Source organism: Amphiura filiformis, chromosome 7 (genome assembly GCF_039555335.1).
Source record: "Amphiura filiformis chromosome 7, Afil_fr2py, whole genome shotgun sequence".
Taxonomy (NCBI): Eukaryota; Metazoa; Echinodermata; class Ophiuroidea; order Amphilepidida; family Amphiuridae; genus Amphiura; species Amphiura filiformis.
Window position 1 is genome coordinate 61958363 of NC_092634.1, and position 26600 is coordinate 61984962.

The following is a 26600-nucleotide window of genomic DNA, read 5'->3' on the forward strand; positions in this document are numbered from 1 at the left end:
ATTGACCGGTGTTTTGTTGTTTTCTGGGCTATCGTATCAAATGAGGTGTCAAAATGCGCAGAAATAAATTCTGCTTCCAACGCATTTTACAGATTTGTAATGCAATAGCCCTTTTGAATAATGGCCATTATTTAAGGGGGTTAGTTACCTTTTTGAGATGTTTTACGTTTTACCTGTATAAATATTGTCAGATAAATTGTTACAAATACCATCAGTTCACGTAAGCAAAAAGCAGGCCAAATATGATATTCTAATTATTCTTTATATTTTAAAAAGGTGTTCAAATACTGCCAGAGAGGCGAAAACGTCGTCTACTATGCGTCTGTCCCACAATTAAAATCCATTACCGTAAAGATTTAGCTAATGGCGCACTTGGGCTCCTTTCCCTTGGGGTAAATTTCATGTGCAAATAGAGAGCTCCCTCCTCTGAAATCCCTGCAAGACTTAAGGCCCCGTGCCCTTATTTGCTGAAGGCAATTTTACGGGAAGGCACTTTTAGGTTGTGCCTAAACTCCCACTTATGTCAAGGGACCCCATAGCGCCATTAGGCGAACCTGTACGGTATTTCTTTTCCTACCGGGATTCGAACCCAGAAGCGCGTGAACCAGGACTTTTCCAACTTTACCATGCATGCATACTGCTTTTATCGAGTTTATACTTACATCTGTTATGATTGTGGTTTTATACTGCGTGGTATCGTACTCCCAACCAGCGTCACATTTTAATGTCTCATCAAATTCAGCACTCGAATTCAATCCAGGATAAAAGTCAACTCCACTGACATTATACCGATAACATTGCTGGAACGGTGGAGTCGCACCAGGGACCTCCGGGATACCCGCATCCCTCTTCGCTTCTTCGCATTCCGTGTCCGTTAAATTCCATTTTGTACATTCAGTGTCTTCCCAATCGGGTATTTTACACCAAAAATCTGTGTACCCTGCCGTAAACACCTGAATAGCAATATGCCATGCAGTGGGGATGACCATCATACATGCTAAAAAGTACACCCGACGTTGGTAGCGTCCAAACTCGCCTATTTGTTGAAGAAGTTCGTCGAAAAACATTTTTAGTATTAATTCAATTTACCATTTATTCAAACAAGTATATTATGCAGGTACCGTTATAGGCTAATTGTAGTTAATTGTATCTGCATGATCATGTTAAAGTTATAAACAAATACTAAATGATTGCAAAGCTAAGAATCGTGAGATAGCATGCATCTGAGTGTTGACAATCTAAATGGTGAATTGAAATAAATTCATAACATGTATTCCCATCATGCACCGGGATATTGTCTGCTAATTGAGGCAGGCACAGATAATATTTTATCGGAATGTGTTAGCACCTGCGTACATTGGGCTAGATAAAGTTAGAAGTTGTGACCCATTCTCACAAAACAATGCCCAATTTTACTTTTTGACCTAAAAATTAGAAGATAATTAGTGTCAATGAAGTTTTTTGAGATAAAACAATGAATTTATCCAAAAACAACACCGCATGCACTGAAATTAGCAGCTAATATTATTTTGACTTCTTAATATTGTTTTCTTTTATGCTTTAAGGGTATACGATGTATTGTTGGTCGAAGCAGCAAAAATGTAGTTCACAGGATCTTGCGAATGGTAGTGAGCTTTAGCAAAAAATTGTATTGCTCAATTCATAGCGAGCGTGTAGAAGAATTCAAATATCACAGATATACTTTTGTAGGTCCTGTGGTTCTTGAGTTATGTTGTAAAGAGGGCTGAAACAACAACAACAACAACAACAATACTTTTCTAAAACGTACATAACTCATTAACAACAACAACAATAAATCGGGCAAGTTTTCAAAGTATATGATTTGTTGAATTAACTTTTGTAAAACATCAAAGTGTTATTTTTCAATAATATATTAATTCAGATAATGAAAAAAATTTTTTGGCTGCGTTGACCAACAATACCTCGTATAACCCTAACAAGTTATAATATGAGTAAGCCTAACACATCCATAAAAAAGTAGTTGAACAAAGGATGTATAATTATTTAAATTCTTCTCAAAATTTACCAGTGTTGTAGGGACGGGCCACATATTTTGTTGATGCTGTGACCATGGTGACATTCCTAAATATGCGATAGGCGTGGGTTGTAATCTTAGAATTCTCGGTCAACTTTTCAGCAATAAAAATGTGTGGGAATTTACATCATGTATATGGTGGCATATATGATGGGAAAACCCCGGTATTGCCACGTTATACAGTGGCATATCCAAGGGAGGCAAGCATGGCAAAAGGGAGTACCCCACCCCACCATCTTGTAGGCCCTACTGATCGAGAGGCGTGGACGATTGGTTTCGAATACCGGATCATGACAAATCCAATGTTGATACCATTTTTCCGACCTTTCACAAACTTTTGACAAATCGTCTTACTTATTTTGTCCTTGTACGTCACAAAGCTGAAGAAACCGTGGTACTCCGTACTGCTTGTTGTTGGTTTGATTACGGTCAAATTACACAAAGCGGACCACGCTCACTGTCACGTAGGTACATCCTCAAATTATGTCGCGGATACTTGTACTTCCGGGGTTCCCCACGGATCAATCCTAGGTCCGGTTTTTTTTTTATAATTTATTTGAAATTTCATTTTAATAATTTGACTTCCAAATCAGCATTATATACACTGCAAAAACTCGGGTGTTAAAAGTAATACCAGTTGGAGTCAATATATGAGGACCGCACCCAGGGGTGTGTTTTTTAACACTTTTGGGTGTTATTTTTACACACTTGGTGTCATTTTTTACACATCTGGAAGTACAACAATAACAACAAAAGTGTTAAAAAACAACACCCCTGGTGTAGGGTTGCAGTGCCAGTATGATTTTAAATATTAAACTCTATTTAACATCGACCATTTCTTACGTCGCAGAAAGCCATCTGCCCCACAAAATGTGATTTGCTGGCTCGACACAAAGTAAATTTGTAAAAAAGGCGATTTCCATTTGAGCACCAATAAAACAGGTGAGGAGGCGAGAGTGTCGGCTGAAATTCGGGATGACGCTGTTCAGGAGTTTAAGTTTGTCTTAACTTGCCCCAAAAAATCTTATTTAAATAAAAGTTTAATCTTTATTTAAGACGTTGGTTTGATCAAAATATTAAAAATGTTGTTACATGCGGTAGAAAAACAAACTTACTTTTTTTTGTATTTTCAAGTATATTTCAATGGGACGATTATTTAGTGGTGTGCGCCCCTATGCGACATCGACAGGATCAATCCACACAATGCTCGCAAGTACGCGCTGTCGTTATATAAAAACTGAAACACTTTTTAAAAAGCCGGAAGATGGCTAGAATTTCACTTGTTTTGTCGAAATATTTCTGCAGTACATATACACAAGGAACTGCTTGCATCTAAATGCCATTGCAGTCCTTGATTTCAAAATAAATTCTAGACCATTGATTATAATCATGCAGAGCACGTGACACCAATATGGCAAAGCCCCGGGAGCAAAGCATTTCGGGATACACTTAATCACTGCTCTGGTTGACAATGGTGAATTACTGTAGCTATAAATCCCGATGCTAAGATAACAGGTATTCCAATATGGACCTTTGATCCTCACTTAGATAATTCAAACTTCTGCAACTCGATGGTGATTTTATGCTTTATTGCGTTATTCAATTTGGAATCTATACACCCCCTATGGAAGACATGGTATCCATGGGGAGTGTGAATTTTAAATGGGGTTACCTGAATGATGTCCATTTGAAATCTACACACACTGCGTGATGGGAGATTAAGGTCGTGTCTTTCATGGGTGTATGGATGTCAACTGGAAATAGTCAATAATTATATGCTATATCATCATGACGTGGGTGACTTGGCATATAAACATGATAAAACTTATGTATTACTTTGTCTGTTTACTTCTTCTCATATGCTATATATTTAGAGTGTTTGTAGTTTTTGACTTAACCAGTGGGGTGGGGGCAAGTAAGAGCACGGACCCTCTGCGCCAGGGTGCCGAATCGACCAATTCAGCGCCCCGTTAGATCGATTATGCACCCACGTCAAGGAGGGGAGCACTCAACTTTAGAAGTGACGGGTATGTGCCTACCGGCGTCGCGAAGTATGGTACAAAACGTTGCTTAAAAATAAATTTAAAAAAAGGGGGGGGGGTCACTGGTACAAATAAAATGAAAAGAGGGCTCATTGGTATAATATTCTGAAAAAAGGGGTTATTTGGTATAAAACAATGGGTAGGTAATTTTGAAAAAAAAATGCTGATATACAAGAATTTGAAAGTTTCTGCATTATTTTGTGGCATTTTGATGATAAAATTCTATTTAATAAAAAAAAGGGGGGGTGGGGGTCATTTGGTATTAGGAAATTAGGAATACATACTAGACTCATCTTAAGTGGAGGTCATTTCAAATCATCCCCAGGTCAAATGGTTTAGGAATACAGAGAACATTCTTAAACCATGTCCATTATTCCAGGTTCCGTTATTCAAAAATAATAAAGTGATCTTTATTATTTTCATTTTAATGTTTTTGTATTCAAAGCAAATAAACAATTCGAATTTCTTCAAAAATAGGACTGCAAACCACCACAGACTAAACTTATTCAACATAGGATAAGGGCGTAGCTGTAGCGCTGTTCAGTGTGTTCTAAGTTTCCATCCTACCCAGTCTCCTCCTTACTTGTGTGAATATATCACAATTGACCAATTGTGAATATATATCACAATGTAAGAAGGTCCTATATCGCCGCCACCTAAGTTTATGTCGTATGTCAAACCAAGGATAATAGAATCAGGATGTGACAATAGCGATTTGCATATGTCCAATTCTCATGTTAATATTGTTATTAAAATGACGTCGTGACCTTACATGCCCGGGGGGCACTTCGATTTGAAATGGATATAGGTGTAGGGCTGGCACTTTCGCACCCAGGGGCATTCGGTGAGAGCAAAATGTAAAAAATATGGGGTCATTGGGTGACAGCATGATTTTTGGCATTCAGTGAGAGCAAAATGTAAAAAATATGGGGTCATTGGGTGAGAACATGACCTTTTTTTAAACGGAATCTTTGGGTGAGAGCCGAAACAGCGCGACAGAAACCTCGAAAATCGAATTTCTCGTTCTAAATGGCTTCAAATTTCTGTTTTTTTCCAAAATAAGTGACAAAATCAGTGATAAATGAAAGTTGCTGTTAAAAGTGAACAAGTAAGGGTCTTTGGGTGACAGATCAAATGAAAAAATAAGGGGTCTTTGGGTGACAGAGCATGTGTTCGTAAAAAAATATGGGGTCTTTGGGTGACAGCGACGCTGAAAGGGGGTCTTAACAGCCCTACATACGCGTCACCTCCAAAGTTGGAGTGCCCCCCCGGGCTTACATGGGGCGCTAATAATATCCACAGTCTCGAATTCTATATTGGGTTAAATGCGCAATTAAAAAGCTGTTAAATGATTAGCTTTCAATGGTATACCATTTCGTTATAAAATAAATGTAACTGTTCAATTTATTGTGTGTAAACTTCAAGTTTGTACGTGAATTTTTAGCATCTAAATTGCCGAGCTCGGGTGAAATCTAGCTAAGTCTAGCCGTGTCTAATTATGCTGAATCACCCCATCTGGATGATAGAATTCTATTAAAAAATATTGAATTCTAACAGATAGATGTGCATTAAGCATGGTAAATACGATTTATCAGCATTTAAAAGATATGTTAAATAACCAAGATAAACAATGAGTATACACATGACAATTAACTACATGTAAACCAGCCGCCAATCTTAAAATACTGCATGCAGGCTGGTCCACGTGCTTTTCAATCCCAGACACGTCAATACTCATTGTTAGCTCAGTCAGCTCAGCTTTTGATTCATTTGTGTGTACTAACACCGTAGTCATTATTGTGTGATTTTCTTTACCTAAAATCAATCATTCGTGCCAGGAGTCAAATAACATAATATCTGATTAGAAGGACATGATACGAACACATAGACAAATACGGCACCATAATCAGTCAGAATTAATAGGTAAATTTTCACGGGAAAATTTTCTGGACACGTGACACCCACGGGCGCAGACATATTAGCATTATGGAATGTGACCCCGAGCACAGCGGGTGTTCTTCCAATGTATTTGAATAGGAAGAATTCCTTCTTTGATGCAAAATAAGTTACTTGTCGCAAGTTAATAATATTATGGTAAGAGTTTCCGTAGATAAATATTTTTTTCCGTAGATAGATATTTTTGAAATTGCGTTTTGATGATATTGTGAATAAATTAAGATAACATAATATTTAATAAATTTGCAATGCACAAATTTCTATCAAAATTGCGGTCAAAAATACTATTCCAATTCAAAATTACTAAGACCTGAATAGCGAGGTCACCGCCGGGGGTCAGAGATCAGGCTCGAGGTTACACTCACATTGATACGCATTGGTCACGTGTCCAGAAAATTTTCCCGTGAAAATTTACCTATTAATCTTGACTGATAATGCAAGATCACGTGACGTATCACATGGTTATGTGACTTGAAATACTCACTTTTATTTCATATTTTATACCTGTCATGCATTTCCTTCGTATTATTGAAAGTAAGTCCTAATTTGGACATAGAAAAAAGACATTCCCTTATCAAATTAGAAAACTTTCTTAGAAAAAAACTATCACTGCTGCTTGATGGTATAATAGTAATTGACCCAAGTTCCATCCGTCGTGACCGCGATTGAGGCCGTTTTTACCCTCTGCAACAGGTACAATTCGCTAAACTTTAATACAACACCTTTATGTGGTGACTTCAATCACATGTGCCGAGTAAGTGTTGATGTGAATTATTCATAACCGATCGATACCATGCCTCTTGTGGAGAGCAAGCCAACAGAATTCGCCACAGGATGTAACCTTAATGTAACAGCATTCAAAAGCATTTAATTGTATTCAATAGAGGGCACTATACTCAATTTTTTTGGCTTTGGCAGCCTTAAACCTGAAATGATAAAAATGTGATTGGTTCCATTTATCATTTATCACATACTCTGCAGATACGAAGTCCTAATAAAACTGAACTCCCAGAATGGCACCAGCAAATAAATGTTGTTACCAACTACAGTAAATTGTGTGTAAACTTCAAGTTTGTACGTGAATTTTTAGCATCTAAATAGCCGAGCTCGGGTGAAATCTAGCTAAGTCTAGCCGTGTCTAATTATGCTGAATCACCCCATCTGGATGATAGAATTCTATTAAAAAATATTGAATTCTAACAGATAGATGTGCATTAAGCATGGTAAATACGATTTATCAGCATTTAAAAGATATGTTAAATAACCAAGATAAACAATGAGTATACACATGACAATTAACTACATGTAAACCAGCCGCCAATCTTAAAATACTGCATGCAGGCTGGTCCACGTGCTTTTCAATCCCAGACACGTCAATACTCATTGTTAGCTCAGTCAGAAGCTTTTGATTCATTTGTGTGTACTAACACCGTAGTCATTATTGTGTGATTTTCTTTACCTAAAATCAATCATTCGTGCCAGGAGTCAAATAACATAATATCTGATTAGAAGGACATGATACGAACACATAGACAAATACGGCACCATAATGCAAGATCACGTGACGTATCACATGGTTATGTGACTTGAAATACTCACTTTTATTTCATATTTTATACCTGTCATGCATTTCCTTCGTATTATTGAAAGTAAGTCCTAATTTGGACATAGAAAAAAGACATTCCCTTATCAAATTAGAAAACTTTCTTAGAAAAAACTATCACTGCTGCTTGATGGTATAATAGTAATTGACCCAAGTTCCATCCGTCGTGACCGCGATTGAGGCCGTTTTTACCCTCTGCAACAGGTACAATTCGCTAAACTTTAATACAACACCTTTATGTGGTGACTTCAATCACATGTGCCGAGTAAGTGTTGATGTGAATTATTCATAACCGATCGATACCATGCCTCTTGTGGAGAGCAAGCCAACAGAATTCGCCACAGGATGTAACCTTAATGTAACAGCATTCAAAAGCATTTAATTGTATTCAATAGAGGGCACTATACTCAATTTTTTTGGCTTTGGCATCCTTAAACCTGAAATGATAAAAATGTGATTGGTTCCATTTATCATTTATCACATACTCTGCAGATACGAAGTCCTAATAAAACTGAACTCCCAGAATGGCACCAGCAAATAAATGTTGTTACCAACTACAGTAAATTGTGTGTAAACTTCAAGTTTGTACGTGAATTTTTAGCATCTAAATTGCCGAGCTCGGGTGAAATCTAGCTAAGTCTAGCCGTGTCTAATTATGCTGAATCACCCCATCTGGATGATAGAATTCTATTAAAAAATATTGAATTCTAACAGATAGATGTGCATTAAGCATGGTAAATACGATTTATCAGCATTTAAAAGATATGTTAAATAACCAAGATAAACAATGAGTATACCAGTGTTGTAGTCGAGTCCTCATCATCCGAGTCCGAGTCCGAGTCCGAGTCCTTGGTGTCCGAGTCCAAGTCCGAGTCCGAGTCCCTGCCAATTTCTGATGTCCGAGTCCGAGTCCGAGTCCGAGTTCTCAATGTTCGAGTCCGAGTCCGAGTCCGAGTCCTTATGTATCAAATTCAAGCCCCGGGGTTTTCACCAATACTTTATCAACGTAGGCCTATACTTAACCAGAATTTTAGTTCTATATTATATTCTTGTAAATATATAAGTTGCTAGTCATACCTAGCATGCCAGGTATTGTTTTGGAGCTGTGCAATAATTATGCGGAGCCTGGGGAGGGGTGAAATTGCAAAAAATGCTTATCCCCTCTCGTTCTGCCAAAAATCTCTTGTCCCCCCCCCCCTCCCGGCCTGCCAAAAATCTTTGCACCCCCCCTTTGCACATGTCATTTTTGGGGATCCCAATTTACAAACCTTCAGGCATGATCATTTTCCTGCTTTTTTTGTGGTCCAAATTTCCGTAATTTCTTTTAATTTCAGCCCGTTTTTGACCTTTTTAGCCTCATTTCTTGCACTTTTTCAGGCTTTGTCAAACTTTTCAGGTTTTTAATTCGGATGATCATTCTCATGCCTGTTAAATGGTTTAGATATATATGTTGTTAGCGTAGTGAGCAGGGAAAATTGCATATGTAAGCGTTTCTGTACTGTTTTCTAAACCTTTTTAGAGCGTTTTATTTGAAAGGTGCCCCATATGAGCCAAAAATTGCTTGTTCCCCCCTCTCGGTTTGCCAAAAATTGCTTCCACCCTCCCTATCGATCGGCCAAAAAATATTCTTACCCTCAATTTTACCTCCCCCCCCGGCTCATAATTTTTGCTCAGCCCCTTAGGTAGCATACCTTGGAAACAGAGTATAATCACAGACTCACAGTAACTTATTAGGCTTGTGTATTAAAGGAGGATTTCGTGATCCTAGCATCCTCTTTTTATGACATTTTTCAGTACATATCCACGAAAAAAGCTTATTCCCAAAATTTCAGTTGATTCCGATTTTGCGTTTGCGAGTTATGCATGATTATGTGTATTACACTGCTCCATAGACAATGCGTTGTAATTTCGTTCTGGTGCACCAGAACGAAATTCAAATTTCACGATATCTTTGCAAAACGAATTAATCTGCAAGAAATATTTTGTACATAAACATTATGTAGCCAGAGGTTTCCAGTGATATAAAAATCTCAACTTTTTTTGAGAAAAGTGGGGGATGAGGCTGAATGATTTTGAATTCAAGTGTTAGCTCAAAATCTATAATTTGGCCCAATTTTAGTTCACAGACCTCCACAAAAATGTTGAAATTTCAGTTCATCAAGCCCCTATTTTGCCCCCAAATCGGTTCTTAAATCACAAAGTTTGGCGCCGCACACCCAAAATTAACTTGAGTGCCCCATCAGGTATTATTATTCATACATTCTAGACTTGCGTCTAACAAAGCAGTCATGTCAAAACGAACGATTATGATTAAAATCCATTTAACCAATTAAAGATATAACTGAAAGCATTCTTGCTTTTTGGTAGTACTTTTATTTACAAACTGAATTTATTTGCATTCAAAATTACTTAAATTATAATCATGTGATGTGATCATTGATCAAGCATAAGAAGTTTACAATGAACGAAAATAAATGACCTAAAAACACCCTATTTTGCCGGACTCGAGGAGGACTCGAAGCCGAGTCCCCGAGTCCTCAGGGTCCGAGTCCGAGTCCGAGTCCAAGTCCTTAGCTTCCGAGTCCAAGTCCGAGTCCGAGTCCTTGAAAAAAGGACTCGAGTCCGGACTCGAGTCCGAGTCCGAGTCCTCCAACACTGGAGTATACACATGACAATTAACTACATGTAAACCAGCCGCCAATCTTAAAATACTGCATGCAGGCTGGTCCACGTGCTTTTCAATCCCAGACACGTCAATACTCATTGTTAGCTCAGTCAGAAGCTTTTGATTCATTTGTGTGTACTAACACCGTAGTCATTATTGTGTGATTTTCTTTACCTAAAATCAATCATTCGTGCCAGGAGTCAAATAACATAATATCTGATTAGAAGGACATGATACGAACACATAGACAAAATACGGCACCATAATGCAAGATCACGTGACGTATCACATGGTTATGTGACTTGAAATACTCACTTTTATTTCATATTTTATACATGTCATGCATTTCCTTCGTATTATTGAAAGTAAGTCCTAATTTGGACATAGAAAAAGACATTCCTTATCAAATTAGAAAACTTTCTTAGAAAAAACTATCACTGCTGCCTGATGGTATAATAGTAATTGACCCAAGTTCCATCCGTCGTGACCGCGATTGAGGCCGTTTTTACCCTCTGCAACAGGTACAATTCGCTAAACTTTAATACAACACCTTTATGTGGTGACTTCAATCACATGTGCCGAGTAAGTGTTGATGTGAATTATTCATAACCGATCGATACCATGCCTCTTGTGGAGAGCAAGCCAACAGAATTCGCCACAGGATGTAACCTTAATGTAACAGCATTCAAAAGCATTTAATTGTATTCAATAGAGGGCACTATACTCAATTTTTTTGGCTTTGGCATCCTTAAACCTGAAATGATAAAAATTTGATTGGTTCCATTATCATTTATCACATACTCTGCAGATACGAAGTCCTAATAAAACTGAACTCCCAGAATGGCACCAGCAAATAAATGTTGTTACCAACTACAGTAAAACTAAGCCCAGTTTGGATATCCTGGGTATTGAGGATTCTGACTTGAAAGGTAGAGCTAATGCCATCGGTGCAACGTTTGCTCAGGTCTCTGAGGGCCTTGACCCTTTAAATTTTAGACAACTGCCTACGCTGTTTACTTACCTGCTGGAAAACCTCCTCAGTTATATCCGAGGTTTTTGCTGAGCTTTAATGGCAAACTGAAGTCGGCCGAAGCCGCGAGTCCTGATCAAATTCCTCGATCCGCAGTTGGTAAAAAAGTTCGTTTATGAACTGAGTGTGCCCCTGACCGATATATTAAATAGTTTTTACTTAGAAGATAAAGTTCCCAAACAATGGAAACAAGCAATAGTTGTGCCTATTCCTAAACAACTGCCTCCACTATTGAAAAACTGAGACCAGTGTCACTCACCTCTGTTTTTGCTAAAGTTGCTGAATGTTTTGATGCGGTGTAGGTCGTCGATGATATTCAGCCTAAAATTGATAAACGTGAATTTGGAATGTTAAAGTCGACATCCCATTACCTTGTTAACCTTCTTCACAATCTACATCAAGGCGCAGCTGGAGGAAGTCACAATGTTGGAACGGTGGTTCTAATGGATTTTTCCAAAGCGTTTGACTTGGTCGATCATAAATGTACCATCCTTCCTTGTCGATAAGATATCGCTTGGGTGTCCGTGGGTCCATCGTTCCATGGATTTGTGATTTCCTTCATGATAGAGAGCAGTGTGTTTGGTTTAATGACACTCTTTTAGACTAAGTTCCACGTCATGGGGGAGTTCCTCAGAGCAAAATTTTCCAAAAATGTGTCACTGCATTTTTAGGTTTATATCAATATCCTTCAATGTGCTGACGTAAACAGAAGATTTGAAGTATTTGAACATGGACACATAAAATTGTCTATCGTTGATCTCCAACTGTTTTTAGCCAAGACCCGTCGTCTACCGACGGCCTAAGATGAGACGACGCCACTGCTGTGAACCCCTTCTCGTGTAATCAAGTTGATTCATTAAAAATTCCATTAGATTTATTCATATCTTGCGAATTTCAACAAGACTGAATGCTACTGTATTGCATCATATTATGGAAAATCTCTGTTGCTATAATGTGAGCTATTGTCTCTTTAATACAGAAAAAGGGCTTTTAATAGAAACGGGGACTATTCAGATTGGTAAAAAGAGAGAAGCTAGATATTTTATTGGTAGATTTTATCAAGGAGGTTGTAGGCGTTCTAATGTGTTATAGTATGTGCCTTCAAAGAAAGGTAACTGTAAGCCAATCACTCTGCATAGCCAATAACGTTAATCCACTTGAGCAAATACACAACGAAGGAGATTTCAAGTATAGAGTGTATGCAATAAACCAACCGGAACGGTGTAACAATTGAAATGGCAGCCATGCTGGAGGACAGTTCTAAGATAACTTAAGATGACAGAGGGACAGGTCTAGATCGCCTATCACACGTTTTTAGGTATTATCATGCGAATTTTCCCGTGGTTAATATGGAGGACGGAATTTTATTTAAATGAGGATGACTCTATTATGAGTGACTTCGTATTGCATATCATCTATAGCAGAGTGCTCTTCCTTCCCAAAAAGGAATTATTCTTCGATCCTGGTTTATGAAACAATACATCTGCCAATGTAAGTGGAACAGATGGAACAAGGGCTGCGTCCTGAAGAAAATGTTGAATGGGGAAGGCATTACTGTTTCGGGATCGTCTGTGTAAGTATTTTGTATGCCAAGGATATAATATATGTTACACAGGTCAACAGTGGTCTTCGCAGGACAAGAATTAAGTTTGAATCAGGATATACATCAGTCGTCCAGGACATTGAGTGTAAGAGAAGTTTCCAATCATCAACAATAAGAATACTGTCCGATTAGTAATTATTATTAAATTTATATTTTATATAAGATCATTGTTCATTTATACTATACTTTCCATTAATGATTCGGATTTTGTTAACTTATACAAAGAGTGTGCTTTGGTGTGCATTTTGTACAGGACTGTTGCTGCAGCAACTTGACGTCTTTGATGGAGAGATGCCGGTGATGTTCAGCTCGATCACAGTCTATGATGCGACGGGATAGAGTCTAATAATAGAGAAGTGGCGCTGGCACTCATCCAAGACAGTGAGGTGTATTCCATCACACTGCGAACTTGGGGCTTGCAAACGGTTGCTCTTCCTCTCACATCAAGTTTGTTTGCAACTCTCTTCAGAGCGATCTGCTTCTGTCCTGCTCTGGATGAGACGTTGAAGATGTGGAGATGTGCTTTATCCTTCGCAGCTAGTTTAGTGGTACCAAACAGATGATCTAGCTTGGTTGGATTTCCTCTTTCTTGATATTGTCATTGCCTTACATTTTGATGGCTTAATGGTCACCTTCCATTTGTCTGCCCAGGTCCTCATTTTCTCCAAGTCTCTATTAGGCTAGCAGTAACAGCTTCTTGTCTCTAGACGTAATCTCGGAAAACAATGTGGAATCATCTGCGTGTCGAGGTATAGCTGGTTTTCACTCATAACCCATGTCATCAATGAAAACAGAGAATAAAGGTGGGCCCAATATTGACCCATGGGCAACTGGTGCGTTGATGTAGGAAGTATTTGATGACTAGCCAGATAGGACAACTTTGATGAAACGATCTGTCAAGTAGCTCCTAATCTAGGTGAGCAGCTTGCCGGATACTCCTTTTGCCATGAATTTCAAGCAAAGGCCATTAACGCCAGACCTTGTCAAATGCTCCTTTGATGTCCAGAGCAATAAGGCACACTTCGTTGCCTCTGTCCAGGGAGTTGGACTACCCTTGAGTCAGAATGGTGAGGATGTCAGCTGTGCTGTTGTGTGGCCTAAATCCAAACTGTCTATCTGAAATCAGTTGGCTTCCAAAGAGGTATTTCTGAAGTTGGTTCTGTACAACAGCCTCCATGACCTTGCTAACGATGCAGAGCAGAGAGATGGGGCGGTACATAGATGGATTCGACGTCGAATATCTCTTGTGAATAGGAATAACAGAATGCAGTCTTCCATTGGCTTGGGAAAACTCCCTTGGAGAAGCAAAGCTCAAACAGCAGGCTGAGTGGTCTTGCAAATTCTGCGTTACACTCCTTCAGGACTCTTGTAGGGATTTCGTCAGGACCAGTAGCTTTATCTGGTCGCAGATTCCTGAGAAGCATCCTAACATCTTTGACCTTGAAGGCTATCTTTTCCATTGAGCACGTTGCTGAATGCTGAACTTTGGCACTGGTATATCAACTCTGGTGGACCTACCAGCTAAGGTGTTAAAAGTGTTCCACCATTTCTTGCTGGTGAGGCTTCCATCGGATAGTACTTTCTTCAACTTGCTGTTATGCTCTTTCTGGCTACCTTCTCTGCACGATTATACTCTTTTCTAGCTTTTGTAAACTTCTCCTTGTATTCCTTGGTGTTATTCAGCTTCCTGAATAATCGGTAATCCTTGGTTGCTGCTCGTTTGCAGTGGTCATCAAACCATACCATGTCTCCATGCAGTCTTCTTGATAACGAGCTTTGCTGGTGTGAAAATCTCCATAGAATATAGCATCACTGATCAGTGATAGTGGTGATGTTGCTGCAAGCTTCTTCTGGGTCATCAGATTGGAGCGCAAGAGACCAATCTGCAGATGCAAGAAAACCTCTCATTCCCAAGTAGTCAGCCTTGTCGTACTGCCACACTTTGCGCATGTCATGCTTGTAGGGTTTATCTCTGTACAGCGGCACGTTCAGTTTAAAATGAACTGGACCGTGGTCTGAAGTATCTTGTCTTGAATGTACTATGGAGGTGGCATCAAGATCAGTGATGACGAAGTCAAGAATCTGGTCTTCCCGGGTACTGAGGTTTGCGACACGTACTTGGCCATATTCTGTCTCTACTATAAAACCTTCCTATAGGTCCTTAATCTACAGAAAATTGTAATTATAATATTCGGGAAGCTCTAAAAAGCAATAAATTTTAAGAGGCATGTTAGACCTGTTCTAAAATCAAATGATTTTCGTTATTGTATAGATCACCGTTAATAAAACATGTTTACGCCCTCCAGAATATACCAGATTTTGGTTACAAACATTTGGCCACAAGAGGGCCGAATGCTGTATCCAAAATCCTTGGCAGGCGGCGAGTGGCATGATAGAGCCGGCAACTTATGAAACCGCCCGGCCGTATGGCATTTTCCATATACTCGGTTAGTTTTGTGGGGTTCATTATCGAACCCCAACGGTTTTAGCTTGTATTTATATTATTTATTAACATAGGCCTATGTTTGTGATATTTCAAGCGTTTTAAAATTTCAAAATAATCCCATTCAATTACACGGTTGACGATGGAAATTTACTGAATTTAGAGAATGCACGTCATTCACCACCTGATCCTTGGTTAACTTTATACATGTACAGCCAATCCCCAATACATGTATAAACGTGCGTATAAACGCACCAGAGGAGGCTTAAAGGCATTGCTACAATGCACTATGATTGGGAAATTTGATCAATATAACCTAATTTTAAAGGCAAAGTCCCCATTGCCACACACACAAAATGGTAATTTTAAAACTGCAGCCAACGAGCTAATAGTTGAGACTTATACCTTATATTTGAATTTCTTACAGGAAACATTCATATTGTCCCACTGCATTAATTTTATTCGTAAGTCTCAATGTTTTGAATGTTAAATAAAAGGATGAAAACACCAGATATTTGCACACAATCCCAATGCAAAGTATGGTCAACTGGCAACATGTGTACAAAAGCCAGACATACCAAGGTCAGAAACCCCATCGGGTTATGGGAATGCCTTTAAACATCCTCTGTAAACGCACGGTCAACGTGCCGCGTGTGGAACATCGCAATCTCTCAAATATTGCAAAACTTCGACGTTGGACAGAATAAAAGATGCAATAAATGCATCTGGCTGTATACCATAATTTGAAATTGCCACTCACTTCATATCGAACGTCACTGGTGTTTTAGCAAGTTCATAATCTCGAACGCCAGATTTTATTTTTAGCAAGTTCAAAGCAGGAAAATCGGTGATACAGGAGAAGAGCAATACGCAACACCCAACCCAAAGTCGGGGGGGGGGGGGAGGGGGGCAGCAAGAGCTAATTAAAGAAGAATACGTTTCACCCTTCACATACTTAGAAAGTTCGTCACCCCCTGCTGGATCCTGTTCAAACTTCACTTATAGATAGTTCGACTTAACATCAGATAGGAAAACAAGAAGATTAATTGATAAGACAAATTCTTCAACAACAAACGATACTGACATGATTATACTAACATTTCATGTTAGAGTCAGTAGATAAGTTGGACAATCATGGTAAAACTATCCACGAATCTTTGGTTCTGCCTAACACTTGTATCCTACATAAAGTATATAAGTATCGCTGCTAGTACAGCAATTTATAAAGATGTGGACAACGAAGATGAGGAAGGTCCTATAGTACAGACCGAATATGGCCAAGTTCGCGGTCTATATCTCAAGAAAGGACTAGAAGCGAGAGGGTTTTTAGGCATACCATATGCCGCTCCACCTATTGGTGAGTTGCGTTGGAAGCCACCGCAAGTGCAGAAGGCGTGGAATGGGGTGTACCTGGCTACTGAACAGCCTGTAGGATGCCCACAAATCTGTGGAGTGCTGGAACCCGAATCATCTTGTCCACCGGGGGTGAGTATACATATTATTAAAGCGAAAAAATATATTCAATAATTTTCTCTCCTCTCATCTCATTGAACCGTGCTGGTTCTACTAATCGTCTTGTGCTCTATAGGTTCTCTGGACCTGTTAATGGTGAGAGTTCAAATGCGAGGCTTTCAACTTCCACTTGGAGAACAATTCCCAGTGGGCACACCTGACGTTGAAATCACGTTGTATTTGCAAATGGACTTCAACCTGGTGGAGTTCAACCTGATTTCAACCCGATTTCAACCTAGAGGTTAGTTGAAATCAGGTTGAAACTTCGCCGTTGTATCAACGTTGATTCAACGTCGAAATCCTAACCTGTGCCCACCGGGTTGCCCTTTTTTGGTGGCCTTACAGAGTTACGGAAAAAAATCCAAATCTAATCGGTGAACGATTCCCAAGAAATACGAAACCGTATACGATACCGCAAATTGACATGATAGGAAAAAAAGTAACAAGTTAACATTGAAATAAGTTGCCAACAATCTAAATATCCCTTTCATTGCCAGTTTAGGTCCACATTTCATCGTCACCTGACCCATTGTTCACCCCGTAACTAATAGTAATACAGTGTATTCTTGATACAACATTTCTGAAATCGACCATGTTACCCTATTTACTTTTGCTGTGTTAATCTGATTTATCAAATAACATAAGTAATTACCTTGAATGCAATGTGACCTAAATCGAAACACAAGGAAAAGGTTCAATGAACTATATACTTTATCTAACAGAAAAATACAGTACTGATCTTTTCGGATAAAAAATATTATCCTGAAATACGCTCCAATCCTAATCCATATAATGCGCATTGCAGACAAATGGAACCAATGCTTGTCTTTGACTGATACGCCATGCCGCTTGCCGATGCGAAAAGCGGCATGACAGTACGTCGGAGGCACTAGTCTTGTTAGATTGGACCTAAAATTAGCAATAAAACATATTATTTTGATATTTGCCAACTTAACCCAACATAGGGACGGTTCGTAGTAATTGGTATTCATCGCTATCCAAAAATTACAATAATGATGTGCCACATCGTACGATTTTGAAACTTTTTTACAGACTAGCGAAAGTTGCTTGTATCTGAATATTTACACACCACGCAATGCAAACAGCAAATCGAATTTACCGGTGATGGTATGGCTGCATGGTGGGAATTTTCAAACAGGTGGAGCAGGTGGAATACTATACGATGGCCGGTATATTGCAAATATGAGCCAAGTGGTCCTTGTTACTGTCAACTACAGGCTGGGTGAGTACTATCGGCAGTAACTTGTTTGATGCCATAGCAACAGAACACAAAAAGAAAGTCATCACTTATGTAACCCGTTATACATCTAATGCTGGTTTCATACATTCCAGCCGCTTGCCGCTTTGACGATGATTTTGCTCCACTGCGCAATCAATCGCACCAAAAACGCTAGCGGTAACCAGCGGCAAGCCGACATATCGATCACTCCACCGCTTTGCCCTCGCTAGGAGTTGAATTCAAGTCAACTCGGAGCGGTGCCGCTCTGACGTATAAGAACAAAATACGATTTAGGGCGCGGTGCAGGGCGGCAATATTGGAGTGTCACGCCGCTAGCTCAGCGGCAAGCTGCAGAAAGTATGAAACCAGCATCATCCTGCTCATATTAACCGTCGTTTTATCTTTTCGGTTTCGGATCTCATTGTTATTTTGAAGTGTTAGCATGGTACGTGTGAACAATCCTTTTATTCTAGTCTTTTGTTGACTACAGAAAAGTTGAACGAAGATAACTTCTGTTTCGGTTTCGGGAGTTATGTTAATTTCTGACATGAAAAACGTGAGATGAGAGGATTGATGCTAATCTAGACAAAAGAAATGTCTAAATGTTACGGTCGTAAATTCGCGATAAATTGTACGGCTTCAATTGACTTGCGTTGGATGTATAGGTACTTCAGCCTAGGCGGGAGTAGCTCGTGAAAATAGCCCAGCGTAGAAATATACATTAATCAATAATAATCAGTGTTGCCAAGAATTACGTATACTTGTTCGTGCAATCGCGCAAAAATTGGTCATATGATTATGTAGAGATGAAACGGGGAATTATTTTCGTCCCAAATACACCTTAAAACTTGGTAATATGCAACACCAGAGAAGTGCGTTGAAGTGAAACTAATAGGAATTGGTAATTTGATAATTACTGCAGGCAAAATTGCCAGACTCAAATCTATTTTAAATGTAGGCTATATTATTTGAGTGAGGATGATGAGACGAGGAGATCATCGGGTGGAGGAGAGGAGAGGAGTGGAGAGAGGGGATCGAGAGAAGAGAGGGGGCGAGTAGAGCAGGGAGGAGTTTATTCCGTTTATTTTAATTTTTCCACGTTGATCATAGGCCTACTGCTAAAACAGTGAGAGGGGGAGAAGGGTAAAGGAAATACAAGGAAAGGATATGCTGGCCATTTTTCAGACCTATATCCAACCCATTTTGGAATATGCTTGTGCAGTTTGGCATCCAGCGCTTACTAAAAACCAAAGCCACCAGATCGAAAGGATTCAAAAACGCACTTGCAAAATCATCCTTGGTAATGACTATCAGGACTACGAGTCTGCTCTTCGTAAGCTTAACATCAACAGTCTTGCCAACCGTAGGGAAGATCTGGTCGTGAAGTTTGGCCAGCAGGTCCTCAACTCTGAAAGACACCGTCACCTACTTCCTGAGCAGAGATCTATGAAGTACAATCTCCGTCACAGCAGAATTTTTCCTGAACCCTTCTGTAAAACAAACAGGTTTCAGAATTCCACCATTCCGTTCATCATCAGTAAACTCAATTTGGAAAAGTAGTGTAATCCTATATGCTTCTGCGGGTATTTTACTCCTCTGCCTGTATCTCTGTTTTCGTTTTGTTTTTAAGTAAATTGTTGAGTCAGATATCCAAATAATTCAAAAGATGGCACAGGTGAGAGTTGGGGAGAGGGAGAGACAGACAGACTAGAAAGAGAAGAAACCATTTTTTAAATGTCAGAGTAATAAACACCTCAAAAGAAATAAGTCCCCCTCTGAACATGTCGTCATAACATCGTAAGGTTTCATTTTGTACCAAAAACTAACTTTGAAATAATTATATGACTGTTTACTAAGTGCTGTGTGAAAATGAGAGATTTCCATGACTTCAGGGCTGAATGAGCCTAAATTGAAGGCAAAAACTGCCCTTTTCAAAAGTCACAAAGTAGGCCTATGCTTGTCACAAAAGTTGATTCATGGCTTGTTACTAATGGAAAACCCCATGTGTTTGAGTGCAGTTTAACATGTTTAAAATCCTCACCAAGTGAACATGTACTGTAATGTGTATCGATTCTTGATCATTCAGCCATGCAAATTCCCTTGGTGCAGAGTTCAGCACAGTGAGTTGTAAGATGGTCAGTTCCATTCCTTGTCCCAATACGCCTTGCAGTTAACAAGCATAGGCCTACTTTGTGACTTTTGGAAAGGGCACTTTTTGTCTTCAATTTAGGCTCATTCAGCCCTGAAGTCATGGAAATCTCTCATTTTCACACAGCACTTAGTAAACAGTCATATAATTATTTCAAAGTTAGTTTTGTTGGTACAAAACGAAACTTTACGATGTTATGACGACATGTTCAGAGGGGGACTTATTTCTTTTGAGGTGTTTAGTAGGGATGACCAATGAACCATCAACTTGATTAGAACACTCCCATAGACATGCAGGGAGCTCAACTGTGCACTGCTTGCACAGACATTTCTAAATTGAGCTCATTCTTTTATTTTTCATAATTTTTCTGTAACAATTGGGGATGTTAATGCCAATTATGTTTTGTAACTATCTTGCAAATTACAGCAACATAACTTATTTCATTTTCCTGTAAGTGCGAGTCAAAATTGGTCCATCGCCACAGTGCGCTTAATTGCCAGTGGCTGAGTTCAGCACTGCTCAAGAATGGCACAAAATATTCATGTCAATAAGATCAGGTGAACAACGTGGCCTACTGAGCTGTAATTTGGCAGAGTTGCCAGTAATACCTCTATCATACCCTCTGTAAAAAGGAAAAAAAATTGAACAAGTAGATCTCGAGTTACAAATTAAATCACCAGCTTCCCTTTGGAATTTCCATACTCCTTTCGAATCATGCTAAGAAGACACCTTTCTAAACATAAATGTGAAGTTTCGTGCTCATTCGGTGTATTGTTCACCTGATTTCAACCCTAAACGTTTTCTTATATTTAGGCCTATAACATCTACAACTTGCTGCTGGCTATACCTTGTTTAGAACTTTCAAAAGAAGTACCTGAATGTGCAACCATAACTGTTTCAAAATAGCCCGCGAAAGTCATGTAGCTAACTTCGAGGTCATGCATTGAATTGTATTGAATAAGGAATACTACGGGAACCAGCACCTTTTGTTAGAAGTCACACATGAGCATGATTGTGGATAACCTCTATTCAAAGTATGCTCTATTGTTGTGAATGAGTCAATGACCTTCAATGACACTTAAGATTTTCTTTGCATACACCTACTAATTGGTCATATTAAACCCAATAACATTGACATTTTTGGTTGTGAAAAAAAAAGTTCACCTGTACTTAGTGCAATTTTGATTTTGTGCCATATCGGCCATCTTGGATGATTTTTGCCAAATGTTCTCTAAATGCATGATTTCAATGCCTCGGTTTGAAAAAATAATTTATGCCATTGACTAGTAAAGTGCCATTTCATAAGAAACCCCTTTGATACTTTCACAATATGTTGTTTCATGTTTGCATATATGTTAAAATAAAGAAATATATAAAGGTAAATATATGCTTATGCCAATTTTGCTCCCAATTGCTATTTTTGGACCTTGCAATTTCATTTCGTTCCAATGACTGGTCAGAATGGGAAACTTTGAAAATTCATAATTCGAAAAGTTTTTGACCGATTTTGACCATTTAACCACCAAAATACTTCTATTGATGAGTTCTATCCAGAAAACGATCTTTTGTAGCAATAGGGGCAACATGAAATTTTGATGGTTATCCCTAGTAATAGAGACCATAATGACACCAATTTGCGTTCGGACCTGATGTAGGCCTATCCTGCCTAGTTTAAATGAGAGACATGAGTAAGATTGCCCACTTGAAGCAACCTTTATTGAGACATAAGTGTGATTGACAGCACCTATTATTACCTATTGAAATGAGAAGCATGATGGCCCAAACGTAACAATGAAGTCAACTTACACATCATCTCACTTAATCCCTTGCGTTTTCGTTTCTGAACAATAGAGCTCCCGAAACAGAAAAGATAAAACGACAGTATGCCAATTTGATTGACACGGTCGAGTGCAGCATCTTGTTGGCTCCTTAACACTGCAATCAATATTGACATTTGGTGCATTTTCAAAAGATGCAAATCAAAACGATCATGCATTCGGAATTGCTAGGTATACCTTAGCTCGCTTGATTGAGACGAGCCCACTATCGCAAGTATCCGTACAACGTGCGGCAATTGTTACTTTGAAACGCATGAAATGTCACAATGATTTAACTGCTATACACGCGGTCGTTTCGGGCTATGTCATCATGGTCATGGTCACGCTATGCAATTTACTTCACAGTGCAGCTCTGTGTGTTCCTTTTAATGTGCAACCTTTACAAATGCAACAAATTTCATAATACTGATGTCATTTGTCAATTTAGAGCTTTTGGTAGCAAATATGATATCAAAATGGAGCTAAACGAAACATACATGTACGCATATTTAGATTTATGACGCATGACGGGTTACATAAGTGAAGAGAAGACATTCGTTTTGTAATGTGTTTAGCTCAAATATGGATAAGGCCCATTTTTAAGCAATAGGTTTTCATTTTTCAGAACTTTAACAAAAAGAATTTAACGTGCTTGCTCCCAAATCTTTGTGGATGTTGACTTCACGAATGTAGTCATGCCATTAAACTATCCCGGGCTGTTCTATTGTCAGCACAATAAATAAGATAGCAATTCATGAATCATGCCTTTACAACCAAAACCAAGGTGACCATAATGACCTATGTTGCTGAAATGTCCAGACTATAATATGTGATACAGCAAGCGGTTCCATGCCAGTGTATTGGTTCAGTTGTGTGTGTCATCACTCCATCAGTAAGGTATAACTGTTTGGATACCGATGCCGTAAAACCTCGTCTACAAGCATCATTATAGTGTTTTTGATGAAAGCTAAATTAATACGAGGCAGCCGTAAATATGCCAATACAATAGATTGGTCTTACAATAGCACTTGTTTGTATATGCATAATTATATGCTTGTATCGGTAACTAATTTGCACATACTCCATAATATTTTTTCGAAGTTACCGATGAAGGGATGCTATATATTTCATTTAATAACGTTTTAAAATATAAGTTGCAAGATATTTCATTTAATACCGTTACACCATTAATAATTTTCCTGTCCCATGCAGGTGCCCTTGGATTCATGGTAACAAGCGGTGGAGACAACAGTTTGACTGGCAACTATGGTTTCCTGGACCAGCGAGCTGCATTTCGTTTTGTGAGGGATAACATCGCAAATTTTGGCGGGAATCCGAACCTGGTACTACGAGTATACTATTAAGATATAAATAAATAAGAAGACAAGTTTAATGTGTGTATGCCTTTATTAAGGCGAAAAAAAACACCAGCGGCGCAGAATTCTTTGTCAAACATGACTAGACTATATGAACTTCGTAGGCTACTGAACTGAAGTTTTTAAGTTTACAGTTTGTTTTTGGGGTTTTTTGCGAGCCTTTCTCTTTCAGGATGGACAATATGCAAATGCAAAAATGAAATTTAGACCTTTGGTATATCAATGGGTGTAGATTTTTTTATAAATGGTATAATGATGAGTCCATTTTCAAATTCTCAGTGGTGCACCCCTACCCAACCAAACTTGAGTACATACCACCCCTGCATGGGCACTTTTAAAAGAGTTTCTTGTATTTCCTCACCCGTAATCTTTGCAATGTAACCAATGTATTTTCATCACATTCTCGTCATTTTACTTTCATAGGTAACACTCTTTGGTCAAAGCGCTGGCGCGCAATCCATTGCTGTACATCTACTCGTCGAAGAAAGCTCATCTCTCTTCCACCAAGCTATCTTAGTCAGCGATCCATTCACAATTCCTTATCAGACACCTGCAAGAGCCGCTGAACTCGGCGATCTTACTGCAGAATATCTTGGTTGCGATCCCGACGACTTGAAATGCTTGCGATCTAAATCCGCTGATGATATACTCACGGAGAGCCAAAAAGCTGCTGGAAGGACTATTGATCCTGATGTCCTGTTACAGCTCTTTGAACCATGGATGCCTACGATTGATAACGTTACGGTACCAGCAGATGCACTACCTGCACTTCAAGCAGGAAATTTCTATCGCAAACCCATGATAATTGGCACAACTAGCGAGGAAGGTGTTCTCTACATCTACGAAGTTTGGAAGGAACCTCCTGGTTTTGCCGAAGTGTATGCTTTTCTCTACCTCATATTAAAAGATCGTGATTCAGCACGTCGAGTCATAGAGAGTTACGATATCGAATTCAAAACAGATCTCCGAGATTCTGTATCCGCAGGATGCACCGACTACATCTTCGGTTGTTGTTCACGTAATGCCAGTCGCGTGATTCATTATGCAGGTGCGCCTGTATATCATTACATCTTTAACCACGCCTTTTCATATGAGGACGGATGGGGTGAAGGACCCATACCGTGCAAAGGCCGCGTCTGCCATGGTGGTGATCTCCCTTTCTTATTTCACACCGCGTTTTTTGGAGGTTATCGTCAGACTCCAGCAGAATCAAGACTCACAAGAAGCATCGTTTCTTATTACGGTAACTTTGCGCATACGGGGGATCCGAATAATAACATGTGGAGCGACGAACCGAGACAAATATATGAACATTGGCCCGAGTATACGCCTGCAAACAACTGGCCCAGTATGGTGTTACAAACACCAACAAATAAAGTTCAGCTCGAATATCTCGAGGAGCTGTGTGATATGTGGGATGAAATCGGCTACGAGGAAAACTAAATATCATCTTGAGAGATTCGTGCAAGAAGGCAATATATCTGCAATAGCTGCCCTATATACATTTGACAATTTCTACATTCTACATGTATTGTACACATCTAGGAATATGACACTTGGCAGCTATTGCAGTTAGGGTCTTTCTGCTCTAAATCCTCGATATTAGGGGTTATATGTCGCTGTGACATGTTGTCATCATGATAGGCATGGAGGACACACTCTCTGCCTCTTCCTTCCTCTCATTTTGTCCCCTATCTCCCTCCCCACCAATCTTCCCTCCTTCATCCTTCATTCCCTCATGGCAGTTTTCCCCAAAGTTAAATAGCTGATTTAATGACTTCTATCCTCTCACCATTGTGTCAAGAAGTAATTAATTTTATGTGCAAATTATAGTACAGATTTGGCTTTTTATACTCATTTTCATAATTATATTTCAAGTCAAATTTCTGTGTTTCCATGTGATGGGTCACATAATGGGCTATTCCAGTTGAAATCCATACACCCCCTGTGGAAGACACGGCAGTCGTCCACACAGAGTACATGTATGAATTTCAAATGGGGTTACCTGAATGGGTGATTCCATTTGAAATCTAAATCCCCGTGTGTGGGAGATTAAGGTCATGTCTTCCAAATAGGATGTGTGGATTTCAACTGGAATAACCCAATATATCCTAAATATCTTTGCACAATGCCGAAAAACAGGTAACTATAATTCATTCCCATCACATTTTGTACAGCATCGGGTAGCAACCTTGGCAAAAATGGGTTTTCACTATAAACGGTCGCCCTCAGTAAACATAATAATACAAAGGGATGCAGACAGGGATGGTTTATATTTGGATGTTATTCGGCACTATGCGTAATCACAACTATTACACAAAATGCTAAACTTACACATAAAAAAGACACACAATGGTTCTCACAACAAAACAATTTTTGTTACTCAAAAGTTATTCTCTTTGATTTTCATTAAAATATTAATGTAACAACAACAATTGTTGTTACTCTAAAGTTATTTTCTTTGATTCTCATTAAAATATTAATGTAAGAACAACATTACGACAAGACTCACAAGAAGCATCGTTTCTTATTACGGTAACTTTGCGCATACGGGGGATCCGAATAATAACATGTGGAGCGACGAACCGAGACAAATATATGAACATTGGCCCGAGTATCGCCTGCAAACAACTGGCCCAGTATGGTGTTACAAACACCAACAAATAAAGTTCAGCTCGAATATCTCGAGGAGCTGTGTGATATGTGGGATGAAATCGGCTACGAGGAAAACTAAATATCATCTTGAGAGATTCGTGCAAGAAGGCAATATATCTGCAATAGCTGCCCTATATACATTTGACAATTTCTACATTCTACATGTATTGTACACATCTAGGAATATGACACTTGGCAGCTATTGCAGTTAGGGTCTTTCTGCTCTAAATCCTCGATATTAGGGGTTATATGTCGCTGTGACATGTTGTCATCATGATAGGCATGGAGGACACACTCTCTGCCTCTTCCTTCCTCTCATTTTGTCCCCTATCTCCCTCCCCACCAATCTTCCCTCCCTTCATCCTTCATTCCCTCATGGCAGTTTTCCCCAAAGTTAAATAGCTGATTTAATGACTTCTATCCTCTCACCATTGTGTCAAGAAGTAATTTTAT

General features: G+C 39.1%; 2 protein-coding genes across 2 annotated transcripts in view; one reads left to right on the top strand and one right to left on the bottom strand.

Annotated features, from left to right (window-relative positions):
* Window positions 1-1074, bottom strand: part of LOC140157993 (organic cation transporter protein-like) — a 34184-nt gene extending 33110 nt beyond the window's left edge. Inside the window, exon 1 of the mRNA XM_072181242.1 lies at window positions 663-1074. Coding sequence (XP_072037343.1) covers window positions 663-1067 — 405 coding nt within the window. The 5' untranslated portion in view covers window positions 1068-1074. The remainder of the gene's footprint in view (window positions 1-662) is intronic.
* A 15458-nt stretch (window positions 1075-16532) lies between these two features.
* LOC140157994 (cAMP-regulated D2 protein-like) lies at window positions 16533-24935 on the top strand. The gene is made up of 4 exons (XM_072181243.1): window positions 16533-16883; window positions 17964-18153; window positions 23329-23417; window positions 23916-24935. The coding sequence occupies exons 1-4, from the start codon at window positions 16533-16535 to the stop codon at window positions 24933-24935; spliced, it is 1650 nt and encodes a 549-aa protein (XP_072037344.1).
* The last annotated feature ends 1665 nt before the right edge of the window (window positions 24936-26600 follow it).